Source organism: Mchenga conophoros, linkage group LG14 (assembly GCF_057382185.1).
Source record: "Mchenga conophoros isolate Kocher_MC1m ecotype Shallow Benthic linkage group LG14, M_conophoros_male_GT1.1, whole genome shotgun sequence".
Lineage (NCBI taxonomy): Eukaryota > Metazoa > Chordata > Actinopteri > Cichliformes > Cichlidae > Mchenga > Mchenga conophoros.
This window is the reverse complement of record NC_140539.1, coordinates 715357-742338: the sequence shown is the minus strand read 5'-3', so window position 1 is coordinate 742338 and position 26982 is coordinate 715357. Positions and strand designations below refer to the sequence as shown.

Genomic DNA, 26982 nt, shown 5'->3' with positions numbered 1-26982 from the left:
ACTGCAGCAGATTCAGTAGGAGTGAGAAGGCCTTTTTTGTTGAACCCTTTCCCCCATGTTTTTATAGGAGAGTAGGTTAGAAATGGTCTTGTTTGCTTTTGTTTTAATAGGGAAGCTTTTTGTTGTCTGTTGTGTTGTTGGTGGGTTTTGTTTTTTTTTTTTCACGGCTCACGTCTGAAGTAAATAATTTGCTGCTAGCTCCTTCAATTACCTTATTGCTGGCATTTCTTAGGAGTGGTTGGAGTGGGAAGTTGCAGCTTCATGTTCAGTCCCTGTTACCCCTGTGCCGGGTCGTAACAGAAAGAGCAAGAATGTAGTCCAGTGTCTGCAGATGTATCTTTGGTGTATAAAAAGTGTGAGCTGACAGCCTGATTATAGTTGTGCACGTCTGGGCACAACTATAATCAGGTGTTGTGTTACTCCTGTGCGTTACAGGTCAAAGTTACACTAACTGAGGAGTACTTTTGCTGTCATGTTGACAATGACAGGCTGCCTCCCAGTGGCCCCTAGAAATACTGCTTTACAAGGAGAGAATGCTGCAGGAAACTTGGAGCAGCCACAGATGTGCACATGCTGCAGAGTAAGAACTAGTTCCTGATGCAGTTTTTGGTTTTTCTGTGATATTTACTCATAAAAAATGGCTGTGATCATAAGAGACAATTTAAGGACTGCTTAGTGTTATACAAAGTGGTTTTCGCCACAGTGTTGTGGTGTAGGCATTCAGTTAGCAAGTGAAAGGTTGCTGCTTGAGTGTAGCCAAACAGACTGTGACAGAAATAGCATGTAGTGTCTAAAAATCCAAGTCAAGCCTGCTGAACTCTCTGTAATCACCGCCTGCAGCAAGGCAGCTGTTAATTATTACAATCATAATCCTTTAATATTGCAAAAGGTAATGAACAAGACATTACTGACAAAGTAGTCCTGCTTTGAATTACTTTCAACTTTTGATTTACTAATGTACAATTTTTTTCTTTCAAAATTTTGCAAAAGTGTGAATGACTGCTGAAAACACGTATCAGCAAATGTTTTAGACGTAACACATTTAAACCCATCTGGAAAGACAAATTTCACTCCAGCTGTTACTACAGGGTAGAAAGAGGGCAGACGGCAAAGACGAGCAGCTGCAGAAATCCTGATGAAAATGTAGAGACAGAAAGAACTCTTAAACAAAACAGAGGTTTGTTAAAATGTCATGCATTTATTCACTGTTGATTGACAACACAATGTCTGATTTTGGTGTAAAGGTGAGATAGGTCAGGATATTGTTCGACTCGGTCTGGTTGGGTGAGGGTTAAACTCCACACAAAAAGAAGCAATTTTTACCCTCAGTAAATATGAAGCAACTATTTTGAGTCATGAAACTGAAAAATATCACATCAAATTTTTTTTAGTTCAAATCCTTCATCTTTAATGAAATTGTAACAGTTAAGCCTTAATCTGAACATACTACATAGTACGTGGAAAATTCACATGTGGTTAAAGTTTTAGTACGAGTGGAATGTGGTCAAACTGACTCCCCGCGCCCCTGCTCTCCTTTGGGAAAACCTCACTTATCACACTCACACTCTCTGCTTATTCCTGGTGATAACGAAGAGGAGGCACTTGTGAAATGAGCATTTGGACAACAATCCAGGTGTGTTTCTATGCCTGTGAGAGCTGTGGCGACAGGATGAAATTAGCTACAGGTGCCTCCATCACTGGCAGGGAGCACGTCTGCTTGCACAGGTTCAGCTCTCAGCCTGACTATTAAGACATAACCAATAATATATGACAATTAACACCTGACTATTAGGTATGTCAGTGAAGAAGAAAGGAATGAGAGTGGAAACAGGAAAACACAAAAGCTGAGGCATCTGCCCCCCTAATGTACAGACCTATACACATTGCACTGTCTGTATTTGATTTTTGCACGTGTAGCTTTGGGAGATTAAAGACTTGAGCACTTTGACATTTCCTCCTTCTCCTCCCGAGACTTGCCGTTGGTCACGTCAGCAGACGTGCTTTGGTGCATCGGTGACGTGCTCTTCTGGTGGCCTCACAGCTTGGAGATAGGTGGTCTCATTCTGGCTGCTGCTCAAGCTGCTGTTCCTGAAGGTGGCCATAGGGGGGGCTACCTTCACACCTTTCAGAGTCATTGAGCCATCTATGGCTTTACGGAGCTAGATGAAGAAAGAAGGCAGGAATTGTTCAATTCCAGGTGAGTAACATCCCAATAAAGTTGTTTGAGCCATGCAAACACAAACATAACTCAAGGCTTTAAGCTCATAACAAATTTCCCACGTGTGGGACTAATAAAGGTTATCTTATCTTATTATTTTGGATTGCAGTTTAATTTATATGGTGCCAGATCACCACCATAGTCATATAGCATTAAAGGGAGAAAGAGGTGGTGACAGTAGAGAGAAAGAAACAACGTAGTAGTAGTGCCAGTTGCACGACCTGCTTTTTAAGGCTCAGAGTTTCTCATGCCTGAAGACTTTATATGTACAGCACATAAAAATTCATATCTAATAAAAGCAATGATGTATACATTTTATGTGCATATTAATCTATTATCCCCGCATTAAAGGAACATATGTAATGTGTTGTTCTGTCAGTACATAATAAGAATGCTTTTTTTTCAGCTGTATAATTTCTTTATTAAAAAGGGTGTACCTCAATGTTTTGGTCTTTCAGAGCTTTTCCTTTAATTGGCTTCTTTTAAATATGGGATGTTTTGGCTGTTGTGAGTAAAAGTGCTGCAGATCCTGTCAATGTGCTCTGAGAGTTTAGCCGTCCGTCGATCAGAGATGTGACAGTGTCTGTGTGAAAGACGGGCAGACTGGGAGAGGATGGGTTTATCTGCCCTGACTGGGTTTGTGTTTTTTCTTGCTGTTGGACAGAGGTGGGACATAATTCTCTCACCCCAACCGGTCGCAGCAGATGGCCCCGCCCCTCCCTGAGCCTGTTCTGCCGGAGGTTTCTTCCTGTTAAAAGGGCGTTTTTCCTTCCCACTGTCGCCAAAGTTCTTCCTCATAGGGGGTCATATGATTGTTTTTCTCTGTATCTACTGTACAATATAAAGCGCATTGAGGTGACTTTTGTTGTGATTTGGCGCTGTATAAATAAAATTGAATTGAATTGAATTGAACAAAGTACAAATACTTTGTTACTATACTTTAGTACAATTTTTAGGTATCTGTACTTTACCAGAGGACTTAATTTTCTGACTTCTTTTTACTTTTACTCCCTACATATTTAAACACAAATCTGTTCTTCTTACATTTTCAAAACAGGCTCATTGCTTTTGCTGTAACAGATATGAGTTATTATTTCACATCACTGCAAGCCTCCAAACACCAAACTGGTGTGAGTCTAAACAGAAACACATGAAAGGATGTCTGTTTGTTTATTAATCACAAGGAAATGTCATAGAGAAGTCAGGGCTTAAAAGTGGGACGGTGGTGAGTTTTTGGTTTGTTTTTTCCTTTCAACATCGGAACGACTGCAGGTTAGGGTTGCCAACTCCCTGAAAAATAAATAAGGGACACCTCGTGGCCAGGGCCGGGCGACCCAATTGTCTTCACCCTTCCCAGTGTGGTGAATTTTCTAGCTCTTTTTTTGTGTGTGAAATTATTTTTTTAACCATTTGACTTGAAGTTGATTTAAGTAGATGCATATTCTATTCTTTGTGATATGAACACATGTGAAACAAATGATCATTTAGCCGTTTATTTTTAGCTCAAAATGACAACATTAACACAGTAAAACAGGTCTCTTTCTTAAACAGAAGCCTGTCATGCTTAACTTTTGAGAATATAAGTAAATCTTTCTTTAAAAGCACTCTGTCCTGCTTAACTTAAAATAATAGAAAACAATAGAAAGAAAAATATTCTTGTAACAGTGCACATTTAGTGCATTTAGTACAATTGGCTTCAGTTGAGGTATTATTTCAGCTTTTCTAATGCTAATCAGCTGCTCCTGTTTGTAAACCCGCTTGTTCCCATGATTACGCATCATAACTCATCATCATTATTCATCTATGTATTACTTTTATGTATTAGTCATCTATTTGTTGTAATCATCTATCCTTGCAGTTGTTTATTACACAAAATAAATTATATTATCACACTTCTGGCCACATAGCGCTGATATTCACTGCACATGCCCATATTAACGTTTTCCAGCCAGGTGTTTTCCTTTTCCCATTCTTCCCTTTCTCTGAGGGGAACAAACATTGCTGCTCTAATGCTGGGCTCACACTGTACGATTTTTGGCCCATTTTGAGCCGATTTTTGAGTGATCGGACCGATTTTGGCCTTCATCGTGCGTCGTGTAGTATACGTGGGGTAACGAGAAGTGATTAACACCTCACGACCAGCTCCCGATCATCAATCGCTCGTGAGGGTGTCACCACAGGCGCTCACACTGCTCACGCGCAAACACATAAACGTTGGTGAAAAAGACGGAGCAGCACGGCAGTGCAGCGTGTGATCTGGACACAAGCGATGGAGGCACAACTTGTAGAACTTTGGAAAGCTCATCCGAGCCTTTTCAATGTGGCATCACAAAATTATCACGACCACAACAACCGTGAAAATAGTTGGATTTACACTGCTGCTCAATCACAGCTGCCTGATCAATGTTTTTCATTAGCAATTTAGCAAAGTTGATGGTGGTGGTGTGTCTGTGTGAGTGAAAGACAGAGAGAGCGAGCGACAGATTTTCTGTTATAACCTTCATGTTATGGAGGCACAGTGTGAGCACTCAGGTCGCATCAGAGCATCGGGCGGTATAGTGTGAGAGTACATCGTGACATACGAACTTCTAACCCCTGCGAGTCAATCGTGCAGTTTGAGCAGGAGCTGAATAACGTGACTGAAAAAAATCGCACAGTGTCTGCCCAGCTTTAGGTGTACTGTCATCCGAGACTTGCACCGCAGAGTCGGCGTTTGTTCCCCTGTTGACCATGCTTCTTGTTGTGGTCATCTGTTGTCTTCCGGTATTTTCTCCGACCTTTCCTCAACCAATGAGAGGAGCGGTAATCTGAATTGTCATACTCGAATTGTCATAAGTGTGCTGTCAGCTCATTGGTCACAAAGCAGGAGAGGGGCTGGGAATTATGTTTTCAAACAAAGTGTTAATTCCATAAACATTTATAGACTACTTTTGATTCTCACTGTATTACGGGACAAAGTGCGTCCCTTATTAGCTCAATACGGGACGTGTACTTTTGTTTCGAAATACGGGACGATTCCGTATTTTAAGGGACGGTTGGCAACCCTACTGCAGGTCCATAATTTGCGGTTGTGATACTTTGGCATCTAGCTAGCCCTACAGAAGAGGAGTGAGCATAAGCTTTTTTTTTAAATTGTGAAGTTATTGTGACTTTTCAACTCAGCAAACACACAAACTGTGTGCCGTTTGTCTCACAGTGTGTTTCAGCTAAAGTGCAGCTGCTGGATTTCACAGGGAGAGAAAAGAAAGAGCGCTAGCTTCACTCAGAGATGGAGAAAGATGAGAACGACGGGCAGACTAACTGTTGTCACTCACAGGTCAGTGCAGGATAAACAGGTTAGTTTGCTGCACTGTGATTGGTTTAAAGTAAAGAACAGTGACTGCTGCACAGTGGCTGTGTTTCGTGGTCACAGTTAGCTCACAGTGTAGCACAGATTCATTCACTGAATTCCACCTTCACACCAACTTCATCCAGTCTAACGTAAAGGCGGCATAAACAGTGTAGAGTCAGTGCAGGAAACATCTGGTTGAATCCAGGTGTGTCAGCAGCTCCGCTGATCACAGCCTGTACACTAAGAAAATCTACTGGAAATGAATGTGAGTTTGATTCTTTTCCCCACACTGAACCATTACAACCAGTTTAGTTTAGTTTAGTTTCCCCCACTTTAACCTCTGACGGTGCACATTTCCCTGTTTACAGTCCCCAACTATAATGTAGGCATAAGAAAATAGAGCTGCTTTCTATTTACTTCTTTTTTTCAGATTCAAGATGAGAATATTTAGAGTTTAATAAAGTTTGTATTAACATCTACTGATATTATTTTAATATTATGCTAATATAGCACAAGGTTCAGTTAGCTTTGCACAGAAACAGAAACATCCTCCAAAGAGCTTTTCAGAGCCTGTACGTTTTTACTTTTACTGGAGTAAAGAAGTTGATTCTGTACTTCAACTTTTACAGTAATATTTTTTAATAGTAGTATTTGTACTTCTGCTTGAGTACAGAATGTCTGTACTTTTACCAACTCTGCTGGTGGAGCGCAGCTGATTAAGTGATCAAACCCATACACCCCAAAAGTCCTGTAAAGAGAGACTATTACTTCTTTGATGGAAACCACCCCGATGAGGCGTCCGATCCTGGTGACGTAGGCGTGGTCGAGGCCCAGCAGAGAGAAGATGGTGTAGGTCTGTAGGAAAACAGCAGAGGTCTGTAGGTAAAAACTTTCTTCTTACCTAAAGTCCAGTTTGGAAAATGCACCACTGATCTTAATTATCCAAACTTCACCAATATCTAATCACATTTGAGTCATTCAACCTGTCACATTTTCAGCTAAATGGGATTTTTTTTTTCCACTGTGGGAAATTTGCGAGGGGGAACCGACATGCTTAACAAAGCCGTGTACACCTGTGGACAGAAGACTCTCTATTAACTCGACTTGATGGCTTTAAGAAATGTTTGAAGCTAATCAAAACACATTTGTTTAATCTGCACATGTGACCTGCACACAGGATTTTATTGGGTGTATTATGTGTGTTACGGAAGTAATATAGGCTACTATTTTGTTAAGTTTAGTGAGGCAGTAATATGGGCTGCGGTTAGCATACATACAACTGTGGTCAGTAGTTTACAACACTCATCATGAGCATGAATATCATGGTGGCTTTTAATGGTTTCTTTGAACTGTTGAATGATTGAGCAGCGTCTTTAAAAAGCAGGAACTGGGTGCACAAGTTCAGATCTGTTTAGGATTTTCTCCACACGTGTTCAAAAGTATACACCGACTTAAATCTTTAAATAAGTGGTGCTGAAAGTTGGATGATGTCTTTCAACTTTAAAAGGCAGAATCTGTTGACTTCTCAGTCGTGGTCACGTTTGTCTATAACCGAGGGCTGTTAGCAGACAGTTAAAGTGGCAGCTCGATGAGGACCATTAGCACACATCTGTGAAGGCACTAATATTGGTTAATGACACATGCTGGTTTTGGAGTTAGTAGTTTTCATAAGGACCTTCCTTTTTCAGCAAAACAATAGTTATTCTTTTTCCTTTTCTTTGCAGTTGATCTGTATCTGAGATGTATTTGTTTTTCCTTTGTTTTTTCACTTTGCTCTTATAACATCAAATCTTTGTTTTTCTCTGATTGATCATTGTTAGGACAACGTTGAGCCATCACCCAGTCGGCAAAAAACATTTGCCACAATTGCTTTGTTATGGAATACACTTATTTTGAAAGTAACAGAAATGGTGCAGTTTGAAATTGCAGTGTGTATATGTAGACATGATGTAATATTATATATGTATTATAATATTATATATAGGATGTAATATATACATTTTGTTCTGCCAAACTGTTTGTGGATCTTTTCATTTTAGGTCACCTTGCATTGATTTATCATTTTAAATCATACGTACGTTCTTTAAAGGATCAAATACAAGTCAACCGTTGTCCCCTAACCCTAAAACACTGGAAAATACTGCTGTCACTGTGACAGACACATACAGACTGACTGTCGCAGTATTCAGAATTCAAACCTTATGCAGTGATGTACACTCCAGCAGCTGGATCAGGGCAGGGTTAATCTTGCAGTTGTTGAAGTTGACCCTCTCATCAAGTTGCCTTGCCTCCCAGTCTGTAATCTGCAAGTCAACAAGAGTGAAACTCCTTTTCAGCATCCCGTGTTGGATTGATCACTTCATAGCAGTTAGTGATCTACATTATTTTCCCTTAAGATGACTTTAGTTTGTAATAAATGATTCGCTTACAGTAATACAACCTGTCATTCTTGGCCTAAAGTGTATTTTTTGAATAATTAGGCCTCATCTTATCTTAAACACCAACAGAGCAATTTGCTGTCACACTGCTGGCTAAGACTCGCCTCTGTCAGTGCGCCCCAGGGTGGCTGTGGCTACAATGTAGCTGCCATCACCAGTGTGTGAATGTGTGGATGACTGGATATGTAAAGCGCTTTGGGGTCCTTAGAGACTAGAAAAGCGCTATACAAATACAGGCCATTTACCATTTAAGACAATCTGAAAACAGTTCCATCACCTTCTTTTCAAACTCTTGTTTTTGAAGATGTTTCGCCTCTTATCCAAGAGAATTCCTCATTTCTAAATCTGAACAGGGGGCTGGGTGGAAACCTTTGTAGTCCCCCCATTTTCTCATGTCCCAGAGCAACGAACACTCTACTGCGACCGCTTGTGATCTGCTCATTGGTTGCTCTGTCTGTGTGGATTGTCTGAACATCTTACCTCACTAGTGGGATCTTGAACATCTCGATCATCTTGTACCTGAGAAGCAACAGAAAGCAACGATAGTCAGCGTGTACACTGAACCCAATAACACAACTCAGTGTGAATGCCACAAACACAGGTAAAGGCAAACAACAGCCCTCAGCAGGTTGTTACCTCCATAAACATTTAGCACTATGTCTGTGCACAGAAGATGGACAAAATGACATGAGTCACTGAATGAGTGACTACAAGGACATCAACATTGCAACTTAAAGCTGATGCTGTTTGATGATGACGTCCAGTGTCAAACTACCAACGCTGTGCTTTGCAGCAATCTGCCAAAATACTCCAGAGGTCTGAGTGAGACGGGCTATGTTAGGATACCTTTCTGCAGGGTGGAAGTGTGGGTGTGTGGGTGGGATGTCACTCTCTTACCTCTTCTGCATCTGAACTAGCACAGAAAATGCTTCTCAGTGTGACTCCTGATTCATCTCGTGAGCCTGCATCAGAGACAGAGACACAGACACACAGACCGCAACATAGTCAGGAGGTCCAGCTTAGTGAGCTCAGGGAGTGAAATTAGCTGGTTTGTCTTGTATTTTTAATCAGTGGCCACAAAGCAAACATTTAAAGTGTGAGCTAGAAAAACCAGTGTGTTTATACCTATTTAATTCAAACAGTTTCAGGAGCTGCTCGTCACATAAGGAACAGAGAGAGCAAAACCCACACTTCTATTGAATTTCTATTTCCTTTTGTTTCGAGCCACATCAATCTGGTCTTCTGAAACTCTGCTGTGTGCATGTATTTGCACAGGTAAGTGTAGTTCTTACTGTTGGAAAGCTCAGTGGGTCGCTCCACCACAGGCGGCGGGTTCAGCTCCTCATTAGTGACCTACACACACACACACAGACTGATTAAACAAAATCACAATCACGTGCACTACTGTGGGCTGATGCAACAGAAACACGAGCACACGAATGAAGAGAGCAAACCTGCAGCACCAGAGCTACACTAAGAATTCTCATATTAGTCTGGCCTCAAATGTATGACCTCAGTCAGTCCCCCTGCTGACTTTCCTTTCCCTGACAACATCTTCTCTACGTATACTGAGGATTTTTGAAAAGGCCAGAAAAAAAAATCATGTTTTGCCAAGAAAATATGCTTATCAACATATCAGACAATATCAAATCAAAAGCAGACAGTATCACAGCAGACTGCTCGACTTCCACATCCATGCCTGAGGACGTTCTGCTTAGCCACTCACTCATGTTACGCAATGCAGTGCAGCAGCTGCAACAAAACATCTTTCATCTATAGACATCTATCTGCAACCTGTCTGCCAATTTCAGTTTATTTCCTCTGCAAACACAGAAATGACCTCGTGCATTCATTCAATTCAACACTTTGATACACAACAATTGCTATGAGCAAGCAATGGACCAGACGGGGTGTGGAGCGAGAGTGAGAGATGAGGAAAAAAACAATGAAGCATGAGCAGGTGAATGGGTGAACATAACAAACATGCAGATAAGTCTAATGTTTCAGGTGAAAGAAAATGTTGAATCTGTCACTCATATTAGAGCTCCTTTCACAAAGCATGCGTCCTCCTGTGACCTCTCACCTGGATGTGGCCTTCCTCCGGGCCTGTCTGCAGGCTGCTGTTGTTATTGCTGGGTGGGTTCGACTCAGTGGAGAGGAGCTTCTTCGCCTCAGCGCCTCGTTCTTTGATGCACTGCAGACGTCTGGCACAGCTGAGCTGCTGCGAGAGCAGCGACTGGAGCTGGGTACGCTCAATGGAACCCAACAGGATCATTGACTCTGGGAGAGGAGGATAAAAAGGGGCGAAGGAGCAGGTTTTTATGTGAGATAAGGGAAGAGTGTGTAAACTTGTTTTAGAAATAAGGAGTGAGCTAACTGTGGCGATCCCAACCATGTCCTTGAGGCATGTCCTCTTTCTTAAGGTCACATATATATATTTTTTAGGCCTGCTTCTTTTTCTTTCGTCCTCCACTTGTACAGTTGCCTCTTACACTCAACAAAAATATAAACGCAACACTTTTGTTTTTGCTCCCATTCCCCATGGGATGGACGTAGAGACCTAAAATTCATTCCAGATACACAATATAACCATCCCTCCCAAACAGTGGTCACAAATCAGTCCAAATGTGTGGTAGTGGGCACATCTGCTATATTGAGATAATCCATCCCACCTCACAGGTGTGCCACATCAGGATGCTGATCTGACATCATGAGTAGTGCACAGGTGTACCTCAGACTGCCCACAACAAAAGGCCACCCTGGAATGTGCAGTTTTTTGCGCTATTGGGGGTCTGGGGACCCAGAACCGGTCAGTATCTGGTGTGACCACCATTTGCCTCATGCAGTGCAACACATCGTCGATTCTAATAGATAAAGTCATGTTAAAAACAGACGTATCTATTGTTCATGTATGTGTTTATTCATGGGGGTAGTGAGTTATTATATGAACATCACAGTGTGTAGCAGTGACTTACCAGCTGATTTGAGCAGGGGTAGAGCCTTTAGTCGACTTTTCATTAGGATGTTTAGCAAGTCTCTGTAGCTGCAGCTGAGTGTGATGTACTGCACGTCGCGCACCATAATGTCCTCCACACGAATGTTATACACCCTGAAATGAGAACGGAGAGGATTATTAATCTGCTGTAGATAGGAAGAGTAGGAAAAACATGAGCATGCTTTTAGGGAAATAAATGGCAGCAACAAAGTTCTGTAGGAAGATTTTTTTTTTATAGATTCTTGTTTAATTCCATGCAGCTCCATTTTAATGGGAGGAGAATCGGGCCCAATGAGGAGCAGCCAACCGCTGTGACTGACCAGCTTCGACTTGAACATCGAAGAAGACAACTTTATGAAATTTGTATCATTTCAGTCACCAAATACCTGATCAGATATTAACTTAGTATTGTTTATGTACATTGATTTCAAGCATTTCCAAATGTTCTTAATTACCTACGTAATACGTTAGTTTTTTGTTTGTTTGTTTTTTTGGGGGGCAGTTATTATTAGCTTTTAATAATTAAACAGTTAAAATTATTCTTGTTTGATGTTTCCCACTTCTAGTTTTTCAAAAGGCCAAAACCTATTTATCATGACAGTTGTGTGCTTGTGTTTCTCCAGTGTATACATACTCGTGCTGACCCCAGCCCAGCTCTGGGAGATAGGGAAGCTTCTTTATCTTGATGATGGAGTCATAGATGGAGGGCTGCAGGGACTGGGCCACAAGGTTGGCCAGGACCACTGCTATCAGGGCCGGCAGAAGGTGGGAGATCTGTCCAGTCAACTCAAGCACCATGACCACGGTGGAAAATGAGTGGCTGACTGCTCCGGACAAAGCTGCAGCACCTTTTGTTGGGAAGAGGAACAGCGAGAGAAATTACTGCTTAAATGTTTGTGTGCTACAGTTGTGCCAAAAACCCAGTTGCAGCATGGCAGACCAACAACTAGCCTAGCCAGTTGAGGCACTAGTTCAAATGGTGACCATACAGCGTGACTTTCGTGGCCTTCTGCAGGACTAGTCCAAGTGCCAGATGGATGTGGTGGAGAGCCTAGCTGTAGGGTTGGCTCCTTGCTGGCACCACCACTACTCCCAATGTGGAGGTGACTCTATACCACATGGGAGAGGGTGCACTTAAGGAAGATTGGACACTGTGGCTGCTGCCTCTGCTGATGAGGAAGCTCAGCTGGCGGCTCTCAGCTCACCTGTGATGGCAAGGGGTTGTTTTGCAGATGGCCAATGGGAAAATGTTGACCAGCTGGAGCTCACACTGAAGGACCACCTCCAACGATTCACAGGAGACTTGACGGGGCATGAGGACCGGCCGTACTCTTATGCCAGACGCCTTGTTTGGCGCAGTTGCCAGGTGACTACCGCCCTATAGTTGTGGCCCGGCCCTGGCTCTGGTGGAGACGGGGGTACTCGAACACTTTGTGGAGGGGCTCCCCGTAGGGTTGGGCGATATATCGAGTTTTTTTAAAAAATATCGATATATTTTCATACGAGATATAAGATGTGACAATATCGTTTATATTGATATAGTCTATGTTACGTTATAATTATACTTGTGGAGCTGCAGGTTTGCCTGTCTTTCGTCCACTTTTGTCTCTACGCAACGTTATTCGGCCTCGCCTCTCCTTCACTGAACACAACTCCCCCTCCCCCATAGCTTCACCTGCAGGCAATGACAAGATTCTCCAGCTGCCTCCCTCTTCCCGCTCCACCACAACCACCCACACATGCAGGGCCTTGGAGTAGGGGTATGTCACCAGGGTGCAGAGGAGGCTACCCCCCCCCCCCGCCCCCGTCCCCCGTCCCCTTCTGGCTGCCTCTGCCTCAATTTTATCCCACAACTTAGACATTCACATTACTCACACTCTCATTACACATACATATAGGATCTTGGGGGTGGGCACGATACACGGAGTCCAAATTACCATCAGGGTGTACACCTCACCCCTGGCGTCGTTGCCCACCTCTCAAGGTTAAATACACGTAGACATTGAGGGCCAGCAGGAGGGACTATGCGCTTACCTGCTGCTCTCTGGCAGGTAGCTCCATGCCCTCCTGGGTTTTAATTGCACCTTAGAACACACATGCATCAACACTACAATGAGCAGGTGGAGGGAGGTTTGGAGTCTTCTCTCACCCCCATTCTCTGCGACCTGCTGGAGCGGGGGGGCCAGGAGGAGGAGTTGGCCGTCCGACTGCGGTCTGGAGTGTGGGGCTGCTGCGGAGTCGGGGCGGTCTGCCTCCCCCCACCGCAGGGAAAAGGATAACACCACCTGGGTCTGGGTGCAGTTCCCCCCTCCAGGGGCAAGGGTACCTATACCCGGGGCTTAGAGTACGCTTGGGGAGTGTGATCGTGTGTACAGCGTCTCTTTATGTCTGTCTCCACGTTGGTTGAGTGTGGAGTAAGTGCATATGAGAGCATGAGGGAGGAATGGATGTTTGTATCTGTGTGTGCCTGTATGTCTGTGTCTATATGTCAGGTTGGGTATCAGACGCCACCTCTCTGGGGACATCTCAGGCCCTCCAAGGTTTGGAGGCCTATCTCCACCCACCACCACTTCCCCTGCCAGTGGCGGACTCCCTCAGACATCGGTGCGTTGGTGGTTCTTTGTGTCCGGGGATGGGCGTCCAGGTACACACCGGCTCACTCCTTGGCGGCCGCTTATCGGGGCCTGGAGCCTGGGGCTCGCTCGGGCCACTTCGGAGGTGGGGTGCCCTCGGCCTCTCGGCCTGGGGCTCGGTCACTCAGGCACAGCTGGCTGCCGGCGGAGCTCACGGGCGCGTCACTGCAACTCCCCCTGGCTTCTGCTCCGCGGCTGCTGAGTGAGCCCTCATCTGGGACTCTCCTCAGCTCTTACTGGGACAGTGGCGCGGCTGCCCCTCTGTTGGTCTTCCTTGGTCTCTTGTGTTCTGGGGGCCTCTGGATGTCTGGAGTTTTGATCTCCTCCATACCTGCTTCATCATTGTGATGTTGTTTATTCTATGACTCTTGTTCTCTTCTGCTTGTTTTCTTTTTTCTTTCTCAACAGGTGATCCAGGTGATCGATATATTTTTTTTTTCTGCTCATTCTGTTGGTTTTCTTTTTTGCCCTTCTCCCCCGTCCCTCTTCTCAGCTGTTTCTCTTTCCCTCTTTCTTTCTCCCCTTCTTTCCCCCAGTCAAGTCTGTCCCGTATTCAGCAAGTGAAAATAAAATAAACAATAAAAGGTGAATCAAATGGACCATTACGGCAAGGCTGGGATGGTCAATTTGGTAAAGTAAATCCGTTGGGCATCTTTCTTTGCCTTTAGACAACAATTCTGATGCAAAAGAGCCAAACGGGACAGGCAAAAAAAAAGAAAAAAAAGACAAGATGAAAGCGGAAAATCAGCGCGCCTTATGTATGAATTCTGGTTGTGCTTACTGACCACGAACCGATTTTATGTGGAACACAGCGCTCAGCAATCTGTCAAAAAATGTTTTAATATGACTTTGCTAAGCTACGGAGCTGCACCGCTTGATGGATTGTCGGAGGATTACGGCTACCGGGGAGGAGCCTCGCGGAGTGATACGTACTGTGTGTGTATAAGGACCATAAATGGCACCTGTTCAGAGACGTGGTGCAGCTGTGAAATCTGTCTCTTTGTTATTATGCTCAGCGTCTATCAGTTTACATTTTGACTGCACAATTGTGAGCTTTTTGTTATGCACAAAAACAACATTGTTTTCTTTTATTTATGGACCATGATTATTTAATAAATGCTGATAATTTATTTTTGAGTAATTTCTTCATGTACATCTACGCTGTATGTAAATAAAAGTGCCCGTGTGACAGCTGGGACACAGTGTGACTAGAACTCTTTTTGTTCTTAACTTAAAACTTAAAACTTAAAAAAAAAAAATCGAGATATATATCTTATATCGCCATCCAGCTAAAAAATATCGAGATATGAATTTTGGGTCACATCGCCCAGCCCTAGCTCCCCACTCGAACGTTGGAGTGGGCCTGAAGCCAATATTTCCATTTGGACAGCTACAGACCAGATCAGTTTTCGGCGGAGCATATGCAATGGAAGTCCATGGTCCTGGAGTGCCTGAGGCAGGTGGGGCTCTTAGCCAACCCAAAGAAGTGTACAGTTGGACAGAGGTACAGTATCTATCTGCAGGCAACCTTCAGATAGAGAAAACGACAGCCATCGTATCTTGCCCATGTTGCACGACCAGAGAGGAGGTGAGGTGGTGCTTGGGAGATGGAAGCATGTAAATATAAAAATAACCACTGCAGCCAAAAAGAGTGCCTGACGAGCCCAGTAAGCTATTAAGACTCGACTGTACACTGTGTTCGTGTTTTCCTCCGAAACAATAAAGTTCTGCTGGAGCAGCCTTTCAACGCTTCTTTCTCTCGCTAGCAAAGTAAAGCTAGTTACTGGCCTGGCCGAGGTAACAAGAGAGTGCAAACATGTTGAGGGCTGTGTTAGTTCAGTGAGAGATTTATTTGGAAGGAAAATTTTCACTTGTAGTCGAAAACTAATGTGTATGCTTATGCCTGCATTTTTATTTTGTTAAATACAAACAAAATAGCAAAAGTGCTGCCACGTGTCTGGCCAGAAAGAGCTGTTTATTTGAAACTACTGTACTATACTGTGCTATACTGCTGGGTGACTGTCTTCTACTCGTCAAATACATTTCATTGCAATGCTGACCCTGTGCTAACTTGCATATGACAAATGAAACTGAAAGGATTCAGATAGTTAAGAGTGAGAAAAAATTGTTTTCATGTTTGCAATTTTGTCTTGTTACACAATATTTGGAATTAAATAAAACAAACAACACACTAGATTTTAGGAAATATTAGTGGGTGTTTTTGTTTTTTTGTACTACTTGGACACTTAAGTGGCCCTCCAATGAGATGACGGTGCCAGAAGTGGCCCGCGGCTCATTTGAGTTTGAGACCCCTGCCTGTTTAAGGCCTTCCAAGTTGAGGCAGCTTTGTCCCAGCAGGTGAGGGGGTTTGACTGTCTGGTCATTTATATAAGCCAGAAGCTATCTGAGCGGGAAGGTAGATACAGCTCTGTGGACGAGCAGTATCTGGCAATACAGTGGTTGGTTGACCTTCTTCATTACTACCTCCTGGGCGACTCTTTTATCCTCTGTTCAGATCATGCGCCACTACAGTGTCTCCACTGGAAAGCAAAAGTGCTGAAACATTCACGAAACTCCCGAGGTGTGTGCATAGGGTTCTTTGTGAGCTACAAGGGTCTCCAAAATGTTAAGAATGTTATTTTATTTACTTTGTACCAAAGAAAGTATTTGTCATTTTAAGTAGAATGTAGTCAGGAGAGAGTCGCTAACTTACCCACCACAGCGTAGCCTCCTGGCACTATGGGATAGATAGCATGACCTGCATGAATGCCTTCCGGGAACCAGTATGCCATGCATTCTCCAACCAGACGCCCCAAGCTGGCCCCTGAAATGTGGAAGGAGATAGAGATTCACAATCAGTATGTGGCTGTTTATCAAAATCAGCAGTTCTTAGACTTGCAAGAATTTTCAAACATGTGCACAGAAAACTGAAATCACTGTGGCTTGAGCACCATCAGCCTGACAAAAATAAATTGCTAAGTCAAAATATAAAACTTATCTAAAACAAAAAAAGTATTGAGTTTTGAAATCATTATTGAATCAGTCACTACAGTAATCTAAAATAGGGTTGTCAAACTTTGGTTCAGGGGCCAAAATGAACCTTGCAAAGACTCCAATGTGGTCCACTGGAGAACTCTGGAAAATGAAGGAGTTCACAGATTTTAGTCTTGGAAAAGGCCGACTGGGGAACCAAGAACTCAGTCTCTACAGGACTGGAAACAGTGCGTTAAGTGTCACCGGGCTGGTGAACAGAAAACCCAGTGATATATTCTGCTGACTCAAAGACCTAAACGTCACCTTGAACATTGTCCAATTCTGAGACAATAATTTCACTTACTTTGCTGTCAGCTTCACAAACACCAAAATCATTGAAATAATCTCAGCTCAAAAACATTCTTGCACCCATTTCTGTTATTCAGGCGGGGACAGCTGACGCCCAGCTGTTGCCAGTGCTTGTCCTGTCTTCCAATGTGAGGGCAGCCTACTCCTGCACCCGCACCTACTCGGGTGGGATTGCCATTCAGTCTGCTCCAGTACCCATGCTGGTCCCCAGGGTGAGGCCAGCCAAGACACGGTTGCCTATGGCTTGCCCATCAGCTTGAAATGACGAAATGCAATATCCCAGAATCCATTTCGCCCAAAACTCAAACGAGGCAGTGGCGGAGGAACACAGAGTGGCAGAGTTTGAAAGATTACTCTGTCTGGGTCACAAAATAAACTTTTAAGATATTTTCATGCGAGAATGGTGCTGTGTAAACTTCAAATATCTGCTCGATTTATCAAGACATCACATATTTGCAAAAGTGCTCTAACGTTCTCGGAGATGCCTGTTGAAGGAGTATTGAAGGTCTCTGTTTTGAGGTTTCTTACCACTCTACAGTTTCAGTGCTCCTCGATGGGTAGTTGGCAAATGTTTGTAGGCAAGTCAATTTCTTCTTGACTATCATTACTGCAAACTACTGTCAACCCCAGCAATCTGCTAGTAACCAAATCATTCACAATGTTTTCTGTAGTATTGGCGTAAAAACCTCTCTGTTACCATTTTTGCATAATGACAGCAAGCAAGCAACTTCACACAACCACTAGCTAAACCCTTCAAGAATACTTCTTTTGTCCACTGGTGATTACTCACAGCTAGGCATGCATGACATTACTTGAACTTCCAGTAACACAGTGAGGAAACTGACTCAATGCACATGTTAAACAAAATATAGGTCTGCCTTTATTCACTTTTTAAACATGCTACACAAATATTTTGTCTGAGTGATGTTGAAAAACAAATTCATGGATGTGTTACTTCTAGGCTGGAATGCTGTCAGTCGTTATTATCTGGATGTCCTAAAAACTCCCTGATAAGCATTCAGTTAGTCATCTCTACTTTCAAGATTAGGCTTCAAACTTTCCTTTTTGCCAAAGCATATCATTAGGGCTGGTGACCCTGAATCCTTCCTTAGTTATGCTGCCTTAGGTCTAGCCTGCTGGGGGAGTCTTTCCTTTTTCCCATTTCTTTTCATTCTGTGTGTATATATACAACTACAATTTTTATTTATTAATCTCTGGCTGTCTTCAACTGTGCCTTTATCCTGTTTCTCTCCCCTCACAGTCATGGCAAATGACTGTTCACCCCTGAGCCTTGTGTTAACGCCTTCAAATGTGTTTCATCTGTTCTTCTTCACAGAAAAACACACATCTTACCAATGACAAGTACTGGCATGAAGGCTCCATAGGGCACTGGCATGGTGATGGCCAAGGCACACATCCAGAACTAAAAGAAGAAGAAGACATCAACAGAAAGAATAGGGTGACATTCCAGGAGCTGCATGGTATTATCTGGTGTGTTTCTAGATTCCAGCTCACCACAAGGCAGACCGCAGTCTAAACCCAGATGCTACTTTATACAGACCTTGACCTATTTGGTTTCAATGCGCGATTTCTGTTTTACTCTGCTCAAAGTTTTTTAGATTTACTGTAGGGTTATTTTAATTTGCACAGCTCTTTTCTATAGGCTTATTGTAGCCAGTGTGTGCACACAGGATAGGGCTGGGCGATATGACCCAAAATTCATATCTCGATATTTTTTACCTGGATGGCGATATAAGATATATATCTCGATTTTTTTTTAAAGCCATAAGTTAAGAACAAAAAGAGAGTTCTTAGTCACACTGTGTCCCAGCTGTCACACGGGCACTTTTATTTACATACAGCGTAGATGTACATGAAGAAATTACTCAAAAATAAATTATCAGTATTTATTAAATAATCATGGTCCATAAATAAAAGAAAATGTTGTTTTTGTGCATAACAAAAAGCTCACAATTATGCAGTCAAAATGTAAACTAATAGACGCTGAGCATAATAACAAAGACAGATTTCATAGCTGCACCACGTCTCTGAACAGGTGCCATTTATGGTCCTTATACACACACAGTACGTATCACTCCGCGAGGCTCCTCCCCGGTAGCCGTAATCCTCCGACAATCCATCAAGCGGTGCAGCTCCGTAGCTTAGCAAAGTCATATTAAAACATTTTTTGACAGATTGCTGAGCGCTGTGTTCCACATAAAATCGGTTCGCGGTCAGTAAGCACAACCAGAATTCATACATAAGGCGCGCTGTCGATTTTTGAGAAAATGAAAGGATTTTAGGCCGTGCAGCCCCTGTGGGCTGCATGTCGTTAGCGCGGTTAGCTCGTTAGCGCGGTTAGCTCGCTAACACGTTGACGCCGTCCAGCCCAATGCATGGGGCGATCCGCGGTAACTCGCTAACGGAGATTTTCCACTTTCATCTTGTCATTGCCTGCAGGTGAAGCTATGGGGGAGGGGGAGTTGTGTTTAGTGAAGGAGAGGCGAGGCCGAGTAACGCAGCGTAGAGACAAAAGTGGACGAAAGAGGCAAACCTGCGGCTCCACAAGTATAATTATAACGTAACATAGACTATATCGATATAAACGATATTGTCACATCTTATATCTCGCATGAAAATAAATAGATATTTTTAAAAAACTCGATATATCGCCCAGCCCTAACACAGGAGATGCACAAATTGGTCACATGCATTGTAGCTTGCATAGTAAATTGACTGAGGAAGTTTTCTCTGACCAGACATCCTTAAATTTCAGTTGAATACCCTTGGTCTAAATCACGGGTCGGCAACCGTTCTGATAATGCTACTCATTATCAGAACGTTTCCTCAGAAGTCAATGTGCCATATCAACCATTGCATTAGCAATCATGCTCAACAGTTCCACGCTATATAGAATAATTTTAAAGAACTATATTTGTTCGCAGATGTTGGCAAAGTGCAGATCAGCTGTTTTAAACAAAAAGCAAATAAAAAAAAAACACTTTTTATCCAAAACAAGAACTCTATAACAGCAAAGGAACTGTACGACAGAAAATACAAATGCTATTTATGGTCTACTCACAAAAGTGATAAGGAAAAATACTAAGGCATGTTTGTTAATACATGTTATTGTGGTCTATGGTCTCCCACTCAGAGACACAGGTCTCCAAGTGTCCGGCAGTCAGACGGCTATGGGAGGTGCTGAGAACATTATTTGTGTGATAGAAAGTCTGCTCACACAGATATGTGGAGCCAAACACTGTCAATAAGGCCTGTGCAATGCTCTGAAGACAGTTACACTTGTCAGGTAGTGATGTCCAGCAGGTGAAAATGCACGAGACAAATCCAGCTGCCCATTAAAGCTTTCTGGTTTAATCAGAAAAGAAAGCATTGGTCCAAACACCTGCATTGTGAATTCGTGGTGCTGATGCTGCGCTGAGCAGACAGCTCTTGAACGTTTGAAGTGTTGGAATGTGGAAGTGGCACAACTAATGTAAGCTAATTAGTGATGTGCACCAGTGGCCCGTCCATAGATTATTATTTTTTAATGCACCTTCTCAGATTAATTCACTGTGTGTCGTGCCATCATCTAACCCTTTGCGTGCCAGCTGTGGCACGCATGCCCAGGGTTGCCGACCCCTTTAGAGTCAAAATGATAGCCTAGCTGGATCATCTTCTTATGTTAAGATGTTTGGAACCATTAACCATAAAATAATCATTCAAAGTTTCTTATTCAAAGACAAGAATGCAGCTTATACGTTTAACATTGACATCAGCTCACTAGCAAGATCGGTGTGACAGAGCCAATATCAGTGTGCACCTGACACTCCTACACCATGATAGAAAATCATGTCCTACCGTCAGTGTTCTTTAAATGCATGTGTGCTGCACACGCAGCTTTCAGACCAACCTAGTATCAAAGCAAAGCATGTAATACATAGAGTAGTCCACTGTTTCCATTTCACACTTTGCCTCTCCAAAGCATGAAATGGACATGCATGCACTAGTTGCACTCGCAGTAAGCTGCAGCACCAGCAGAGGGACATATTTTCTTTCCAGCAAATAAAATTAACATGGGAAAGCTTTTAAAAAGACATTAATAACACATTCACATGTAAGTAAATGTGGACCTCTGGATTAAAAAGGGGGGATAGCACCCCGTGTATGTATAATAAATCCTGTCAGGAATTGTGCATGAATTTAACATACTTTACATAGAATGACAAATTCATTTTATACATTATGAAAACTTGCAGACAGACACATTTACTAGCATAAATCAAACCTACAGCTTTGTACACATATTTTCACCTTACTCTCATTATGGTGAAAAGGGCCAGTGTGCCGAAGACGGTGACTTGTGGGTGCATCCAGACTCGTGCGTTTCCAATGTAGTCAAACTCTTCAGCGATGCCGTCTTTAGTCCATGTGCGGTTGTCCAGTAATGTGACCAAAGCCTCGTTCTGTGTCAGCTGGAAAATTTGGAAAATTAAACAAATAAAAAAAATACAATTACTACGACTGTGACTGAGTCGGAGCTCTTTCACAGATAATAGAAACAGAAACACATGACAGATAGTTGGTGTCCATGTAGAGGAATGCTCAGACCTCTACATCGGAGAGACCAAACAGCCACTTCACAAGCGCATGGCACAACACAGAAGAGCCACCTCCACAGGACAAGACTCAGCAGTCCATCTGCATCTTAAGGATAAAGGTCACTCTTTGAGGATGCCAACGTTCACATTTTGGACAGAGAGGACAGATGGTTTGAAAGAGGAGTGAAAGAAGCATCTATGTCCACTGTGAGCGACCATCTTTGAACAGAGGCGGGGGTTTACGACACCAACTCTCTGCCATTTATAATCCAGTTTTGAGATCCTTCCCAGACACCTTAACGCCCACTCACATCCTGGGCCATCTGACCTCAGGACATCACATGATAAAGTGGGGCCAGGTTTTACAATGAGCTCACCCGAAACTCTGGCTGATTGGGACCCACGCCCAGTTTCACACCTTGGCTCAGGCGATTAGAGGATCATCAGGGGGTCCTTTTGTCCCTCTGTGGGGGGTCACTCCCACTAGGTTTATATCTGGGACTCTCCACCATTTGACCTTAGAACTGAAGAAGCTTCTTGGATGAGAGGTGAAACGTCTTCAAGCAACTTAAAGAAGCCCAGACGCTTTTCTTTGCAAGCTCCTTTGACTACGATGACCTGGATGACTGAGAACCTTCACAGACATATTTCATTCAAAATTCAGTGTTTGGCTTGAAACCCTAGAAGATAATTTCTAATGGTTTCAATATTATCCTTTTATTTAACATTAGCATTTCCATGATGTGTAATCCACAGAAAATTTTTTCATTTTTTTGAGTTAGTTGATGATGTATTTTATTATATAATGAATGACTTCAATTTAACAAGAACGGGCTGAATTTTAAGTCTTATTGATATATCAATAATTTGGTATATCAATAATTAAATGATTTAAGATGGATAAAGACTGTTTTCAAACCATACAACATGTATGATATGTAAACCATCTTTAGATACATTTCAAAATTAGCTTAATTAGAATAAAGAGAAAAAGCCCTGCATATTTTTTTAAAGAATTCTTTGATGTCTACTGTAATAACTGTAGAGTGATGAGTATATGTAATAAAAATAATATATGGTTCATGGGCTTTGTGAACCTACCTCTCCAGCCATAAACTGTCCAAAACCAGAAGGAAACAATAGTGACGAAATGAGGAAAGAGACCATCACTGGATACACAAGACATCTAAGAACATAGATATATAACAGAAAGAACAAGTAAGCAAGGGTAAAACAATGAAATGCTTTAAAACAATAACATAAAACAATAAACAGGGAATAATGCATGTCTAACAGTTACTGAGAAAACCATAGTTATTCACGCATGGGTGAAAAAGCAACGTGAAGCCAATCACTATATTATATAAATTTTTATAGGTACATTTTTTCCTTTATTTACTCAAGTTTGTTTAACTTAAAATAATACACTTACAGGCCACCTTGCTGGGTATACCTATGAAAATTATTTTTAAGGCAAATCTCAAATTATCCAATCACATGTCAGCAGCTCAATGTATTTATGCATGTGGAGTTTAGAGCTTTACCATATCATTCTGTCAATCTATGATTTGTCATTTATTCCTTTTAAATGAATATAAGAAACTGGAATTTTGTGCACAGGTTTGAATGTGTTTGGGGTTTTCTCTAATACACATAGGATCGAAAGTATGCAGAGACACAAATATACATATGCCCCTATTAATATTTGGTCGAATGTGTTTTAACAGTTGAACTTCGACTAGACTCTTGGTAGCTTAACTGAAATCTATAGCTTGACCACATGGACAAGCCAAAAGCCTTATGGAGAAAAGTATTAATTTCTGATGACCAAACATCGAACTGGCTGGCTATAATGACGAGCGGTATGTTTGAAGGAGTTAATGTGAACTGCACCAACTGTCAAACATGCCCTGGGTCTGTTTTGTACGGAGCCCCTCTGATGACATGGTCCAAAAAGTAAATAAATTGTGGCCACAAAATACTACTTTATGCCCTCGAAATAGTATAACGTGCCCGCGAAATACTTATTTGTGGCCACGCAATACTATTTCGAGGGCACGAAGTAGTATTATAGGTATTTAGTAGTAGTATTATAGGCATAACGTGCGCACGAAATGCTAATTTGTGGGCATGAATTGGGTATAACGTGGCAACGAATTACGCATTTGTGGCAACGAAATAGATAACGTGCGCACATCATATTGATACAATTCCTGGACAGCTGCGTAGAGACATAAGCATAAGAGTAGGCTAAACCTATGCACTGTGGACAGAGACAGTATGATTGAGTTTTATTTTAGGCTGGGGATGAGCTACAAATGCATTTTGAAAAGCCTGGCAATGCAAGGAACCATTATTATGGAGAGACATTTAAACAGGATATTGAAGGCCCAGTTGCTTTACATAGATTTTATTGTCAACCAACTGCAAGGGCCTGGGAAGGATCACGGTTATCAGTCACGTGTTTCGTGGCCACAAATAAGTATTTCGTGGGCATGTTATACCCATTTCGTGCCCACGAAGTAGTATTTTGCGGCCACAAGATATTTATTTTTTGGACCATGTCATCAGAGGGGCTCTGTACAGTAGTTTTGCTGCCAGTGGTACTGGTACATTATACAAAGTGAGTGGAATAATGAAGGAGGAGGACTACCTCCATATTCTTGAACTTCTTGAAATCAATAGCCAGATGTATGAAGTTATGAATGACATTCTTGTTGCTACTGATCGTGGTAAATATGCTGTGCTTGTGTTATTGGATATGACAGCTGCATTTGACACAGTGGACCACGACCTGCTGATCTCCCGCTTACATCACTGTGTGGGAATTTGTGATCTGGCGTTGTCATGGATAAAATCATATCTTTCCGAAAGGAGTTTTTGTGTCAAGCTGGGGCTGGCCGCTTCCTCTGTGGCCCCTCTGCTTTGGGGTGTGCCCCAGGGATCTATCCTTGGGCCATTACTTTTCTCGCTGTATTTACTCCCCCTTGGTGCGATTTTTCGTAAACACGGAGTGTCATTTCATTTGTATGCCGATGACTGTCAGCTTTACTTACCTTTTAGTCATTTGGATACCTCCCCATGTCAATCACTGCTTGACTGTCTTAGCGATATTAAATTATGGATGGCAAATAATTTTTTGAATTTTAATGGTCGCAAAACGGAAGTAATTTTATATGGCCCGCATCGTTCTACTGATTCTCCAGATGTTGATTTTGATGATTTGACCTCTCATCTGAAAAGTTCAATCACTAATCTTGGTGTTAAACTTGATTCTGCGCTTACTTTTGAAGGTCATGTAAGTGGGGTGGTGAAATCAGCTTTTTATCACCTCAGACGCCTGTCGAAGGTTAAGCCTTTCCTTTCCAAACCCAATTTGGAAACTCTTATTCATGCTTTTATCACCTCACGTCTGGACTATTGTAATTCCCTTTTAATAGGGGTTGGGTCGGGCACCTTGTCACGCCTGCAGTTAGTTCAAAATGCGGCGGCGCGATTTTTAACCGGTAGTAGGAAATTCGATCACATCACTCCGGTTCTGGCTTCCTTGCATTGGCTTCCTATTGAATTTAGGGTTCGTTTTAAAGTCCTTTTATTGGCTTTTAAATCTTTAAATGGTCTGGCTCCTGTCTATTTATCTGATTTGCTGAAGCCACATGTTCCTCCCCGCTCGCTCCGTTCAGCTGAGCAGCTGCTGCTGTCGGTCCCTAAGTCGCGGCTGAAATGCAGAGGAGACCGAGCCTTTTCAATTGCAGCTCCGATGCTCTGGAATAACCTTCCCCTCCAAATTAGACAAGCGTCATCAGTGCAGGGCCCTATTTCAGGAAGCCGGTTTAGAAAACTCAGAGTGAAAAAAACGATACTCAGGGTTGAGTAACCCCGAACTGTCCAACTCGGAATATTCGGTTTCAGAAAGGCTGATAACAATTAGTTCAATCAACGCAGAGTTGCTTTAACCCCAAGTTAAGCGCGCACACGAGGATACATAAAGCCCTGATTAGTGGAGTACAGATTAAGCGAGTCACCATGGAGACGGAGGGAAAGAAGGCGCGGTCAATGTATTTTACAGCGCTTGAGGCCGAAATTCTGATGGCAGTATAGGGCTTTGGAGCGTGATGTCACGGGGGTGGGCGATAACATGCAAATTTTGCGGAAAAAAAGTAACACAGCCTCAGCTGCAAAAGAAAGGGAGCATGCATGGCAAAACATGGCCGACAGAGTCAATGCGTGAGTGTTAATTTAAACATTGATCTAGGGATTTCCACCCATTTAACACGTTATTTTATTTTATTATATTTTATTTTATTTTTTATTTCATACATTTGATTTTGTGATGTGATGTGAGCGCAGGTGCAACCCAACAGGCCCCAAACGTTCCTGGCAGCAAGTAAAAATGAAATATAAAAATATAGTCCAAACAGGTAAGGTGTAATTGTATTATGAGCCATAGTGCTTGGTCTGTTTGTCCCATGTAAATCAATTGCAGTTAGAGGCTACATTAATTTCCCCTCTGTAAGCACTTATTGAAATTATCTGAGCACATTACAAGTACATATTTGCTTACTCTGTATGCTCAAATGTGACCCGTTATAGCCAACAGAAAAAAAGCGGAGGCCTGAAAAACAGGTGGAGGTCGTCCACCACCACCACTCACAGAGGCTGAGCAGTTGGCTTCCACATTTGTGATAATGTTGGCAGCATCACATATGATCTTCACAGTGCAGAGAACACAAATTAGCATCCATTACTATAATGAAATAATTTGTTAGTTTGAAATGCTACAGGGAACTATGTACCTGTACATTAATGCTGTGGAAAGACTTCCTGTTCACATAGTCTCCTTCATTTACTGAAGGAGCAATGATTGGAATGTGAGTGCCATCTATACAGCCAATCACGCCTGGGAACCGTGAGAATAAATGTAAAATTTAAGTAGTAGTTCAAGTATCACCACATCATGAATTAAGTTTCGTTCATCCTGCTACCTGCAATTTTGTGGCATCCCTCTTTGATAAATCTTGTGGGTCTATGACCGGGGAACACCACAAACGAGTACACGAGACGTTTCAGTGCAACTGTAACAGTCCTGACTGCCCGACAGACGGTAGCCTTGGAAACGTGCTCAGCGTCACCAATATTATACAGAAAGCTCCCGTTTGCAAAAAACTGAAGTGCAATACAAATAATATGTACAGAACTGAGAGAATGTCCGCGATGTGTCACATGAGCAATATTAGGCCTGAGGATGTTATTCAAATAAATTATAGATTGTGCTGAAAAACGGTAACGTTCACACAGGAAATCATCAGGAAATGATAAAATGTCCAAATGCGCTCTAATCACTCTCTCCCGGCGGAGAGCTCTGCGGAGAATTTGGGCTTCAACATCTACTGGCTCTTCAAGGAAGGGGCACGCCATGTCCGACAC

At 42.5% G+C, this 26982-nt stretch overlaps 1 protein-coding gene across 1 annotated transcript in view; it reads right to left on the bottom strand.

The window, feature by feature from the left end:
- Nucleotides 1–1198: 1198 nt before the first annotated feature.
- Nucleotides 1199–26982, bottom strand: part of LOC146559030 (chloride channel protein 2-like) — a 68664-nt gene continuing 42880 nt past the window's right edge. The window contains exons 12-24 of the mRNA XM_085244764.1: nucleotides 22657–22741; nucleotides 21274–21429; nucleotides 18311–18380; nucleotides 16329–16439; nucleotides 11617–11830; nucleotides 10963–11096; nucleotides 10071–10267; nucleotides 9280–9340; nucleotides 8885–8949; nucleotides 8468–8506; nucleotides 7748–7852; nucleotides 6318–6404; nucleotides 1199–2159 (exon numbers count right to left, since the gene is read on the bottom strand). Of these exons, the coding sequence (XP_085100890.1) occupies nucleotides 1989–2159; nucleotides 6318–6404; nucleotides 7748–7852; nucleotides 8468–8506; nucleotides 8885–8949; nucleotides 9280–9340; nucleotides 10071–10267; nucleotides 10963–11096; nucleotides 11617–11830; nucleotides 16329–16439; nucleotides 18311–18380; nucleotides 21274–21429; nucleotides 22657–22741 (1495 nt within the window). The 3' untranslated portion in view covers nucleotides 1199–1988. The remainder of the gene's footprint in view (nucleotides 2160–6317; nucleotides 6405–7747; nucleotides 7853–8467; nucleotides 8507–8884; nucleotides 8950–9279; nucleotides 9341–10070; nucleotides 10268–10962; nucleotides 11097–11616; nucleotides 11831–16328; nucleotides 16440–18310; nucleotides 18381–21273; nucleotides 21430–22656; nucleotides 22742–26982) is intronic.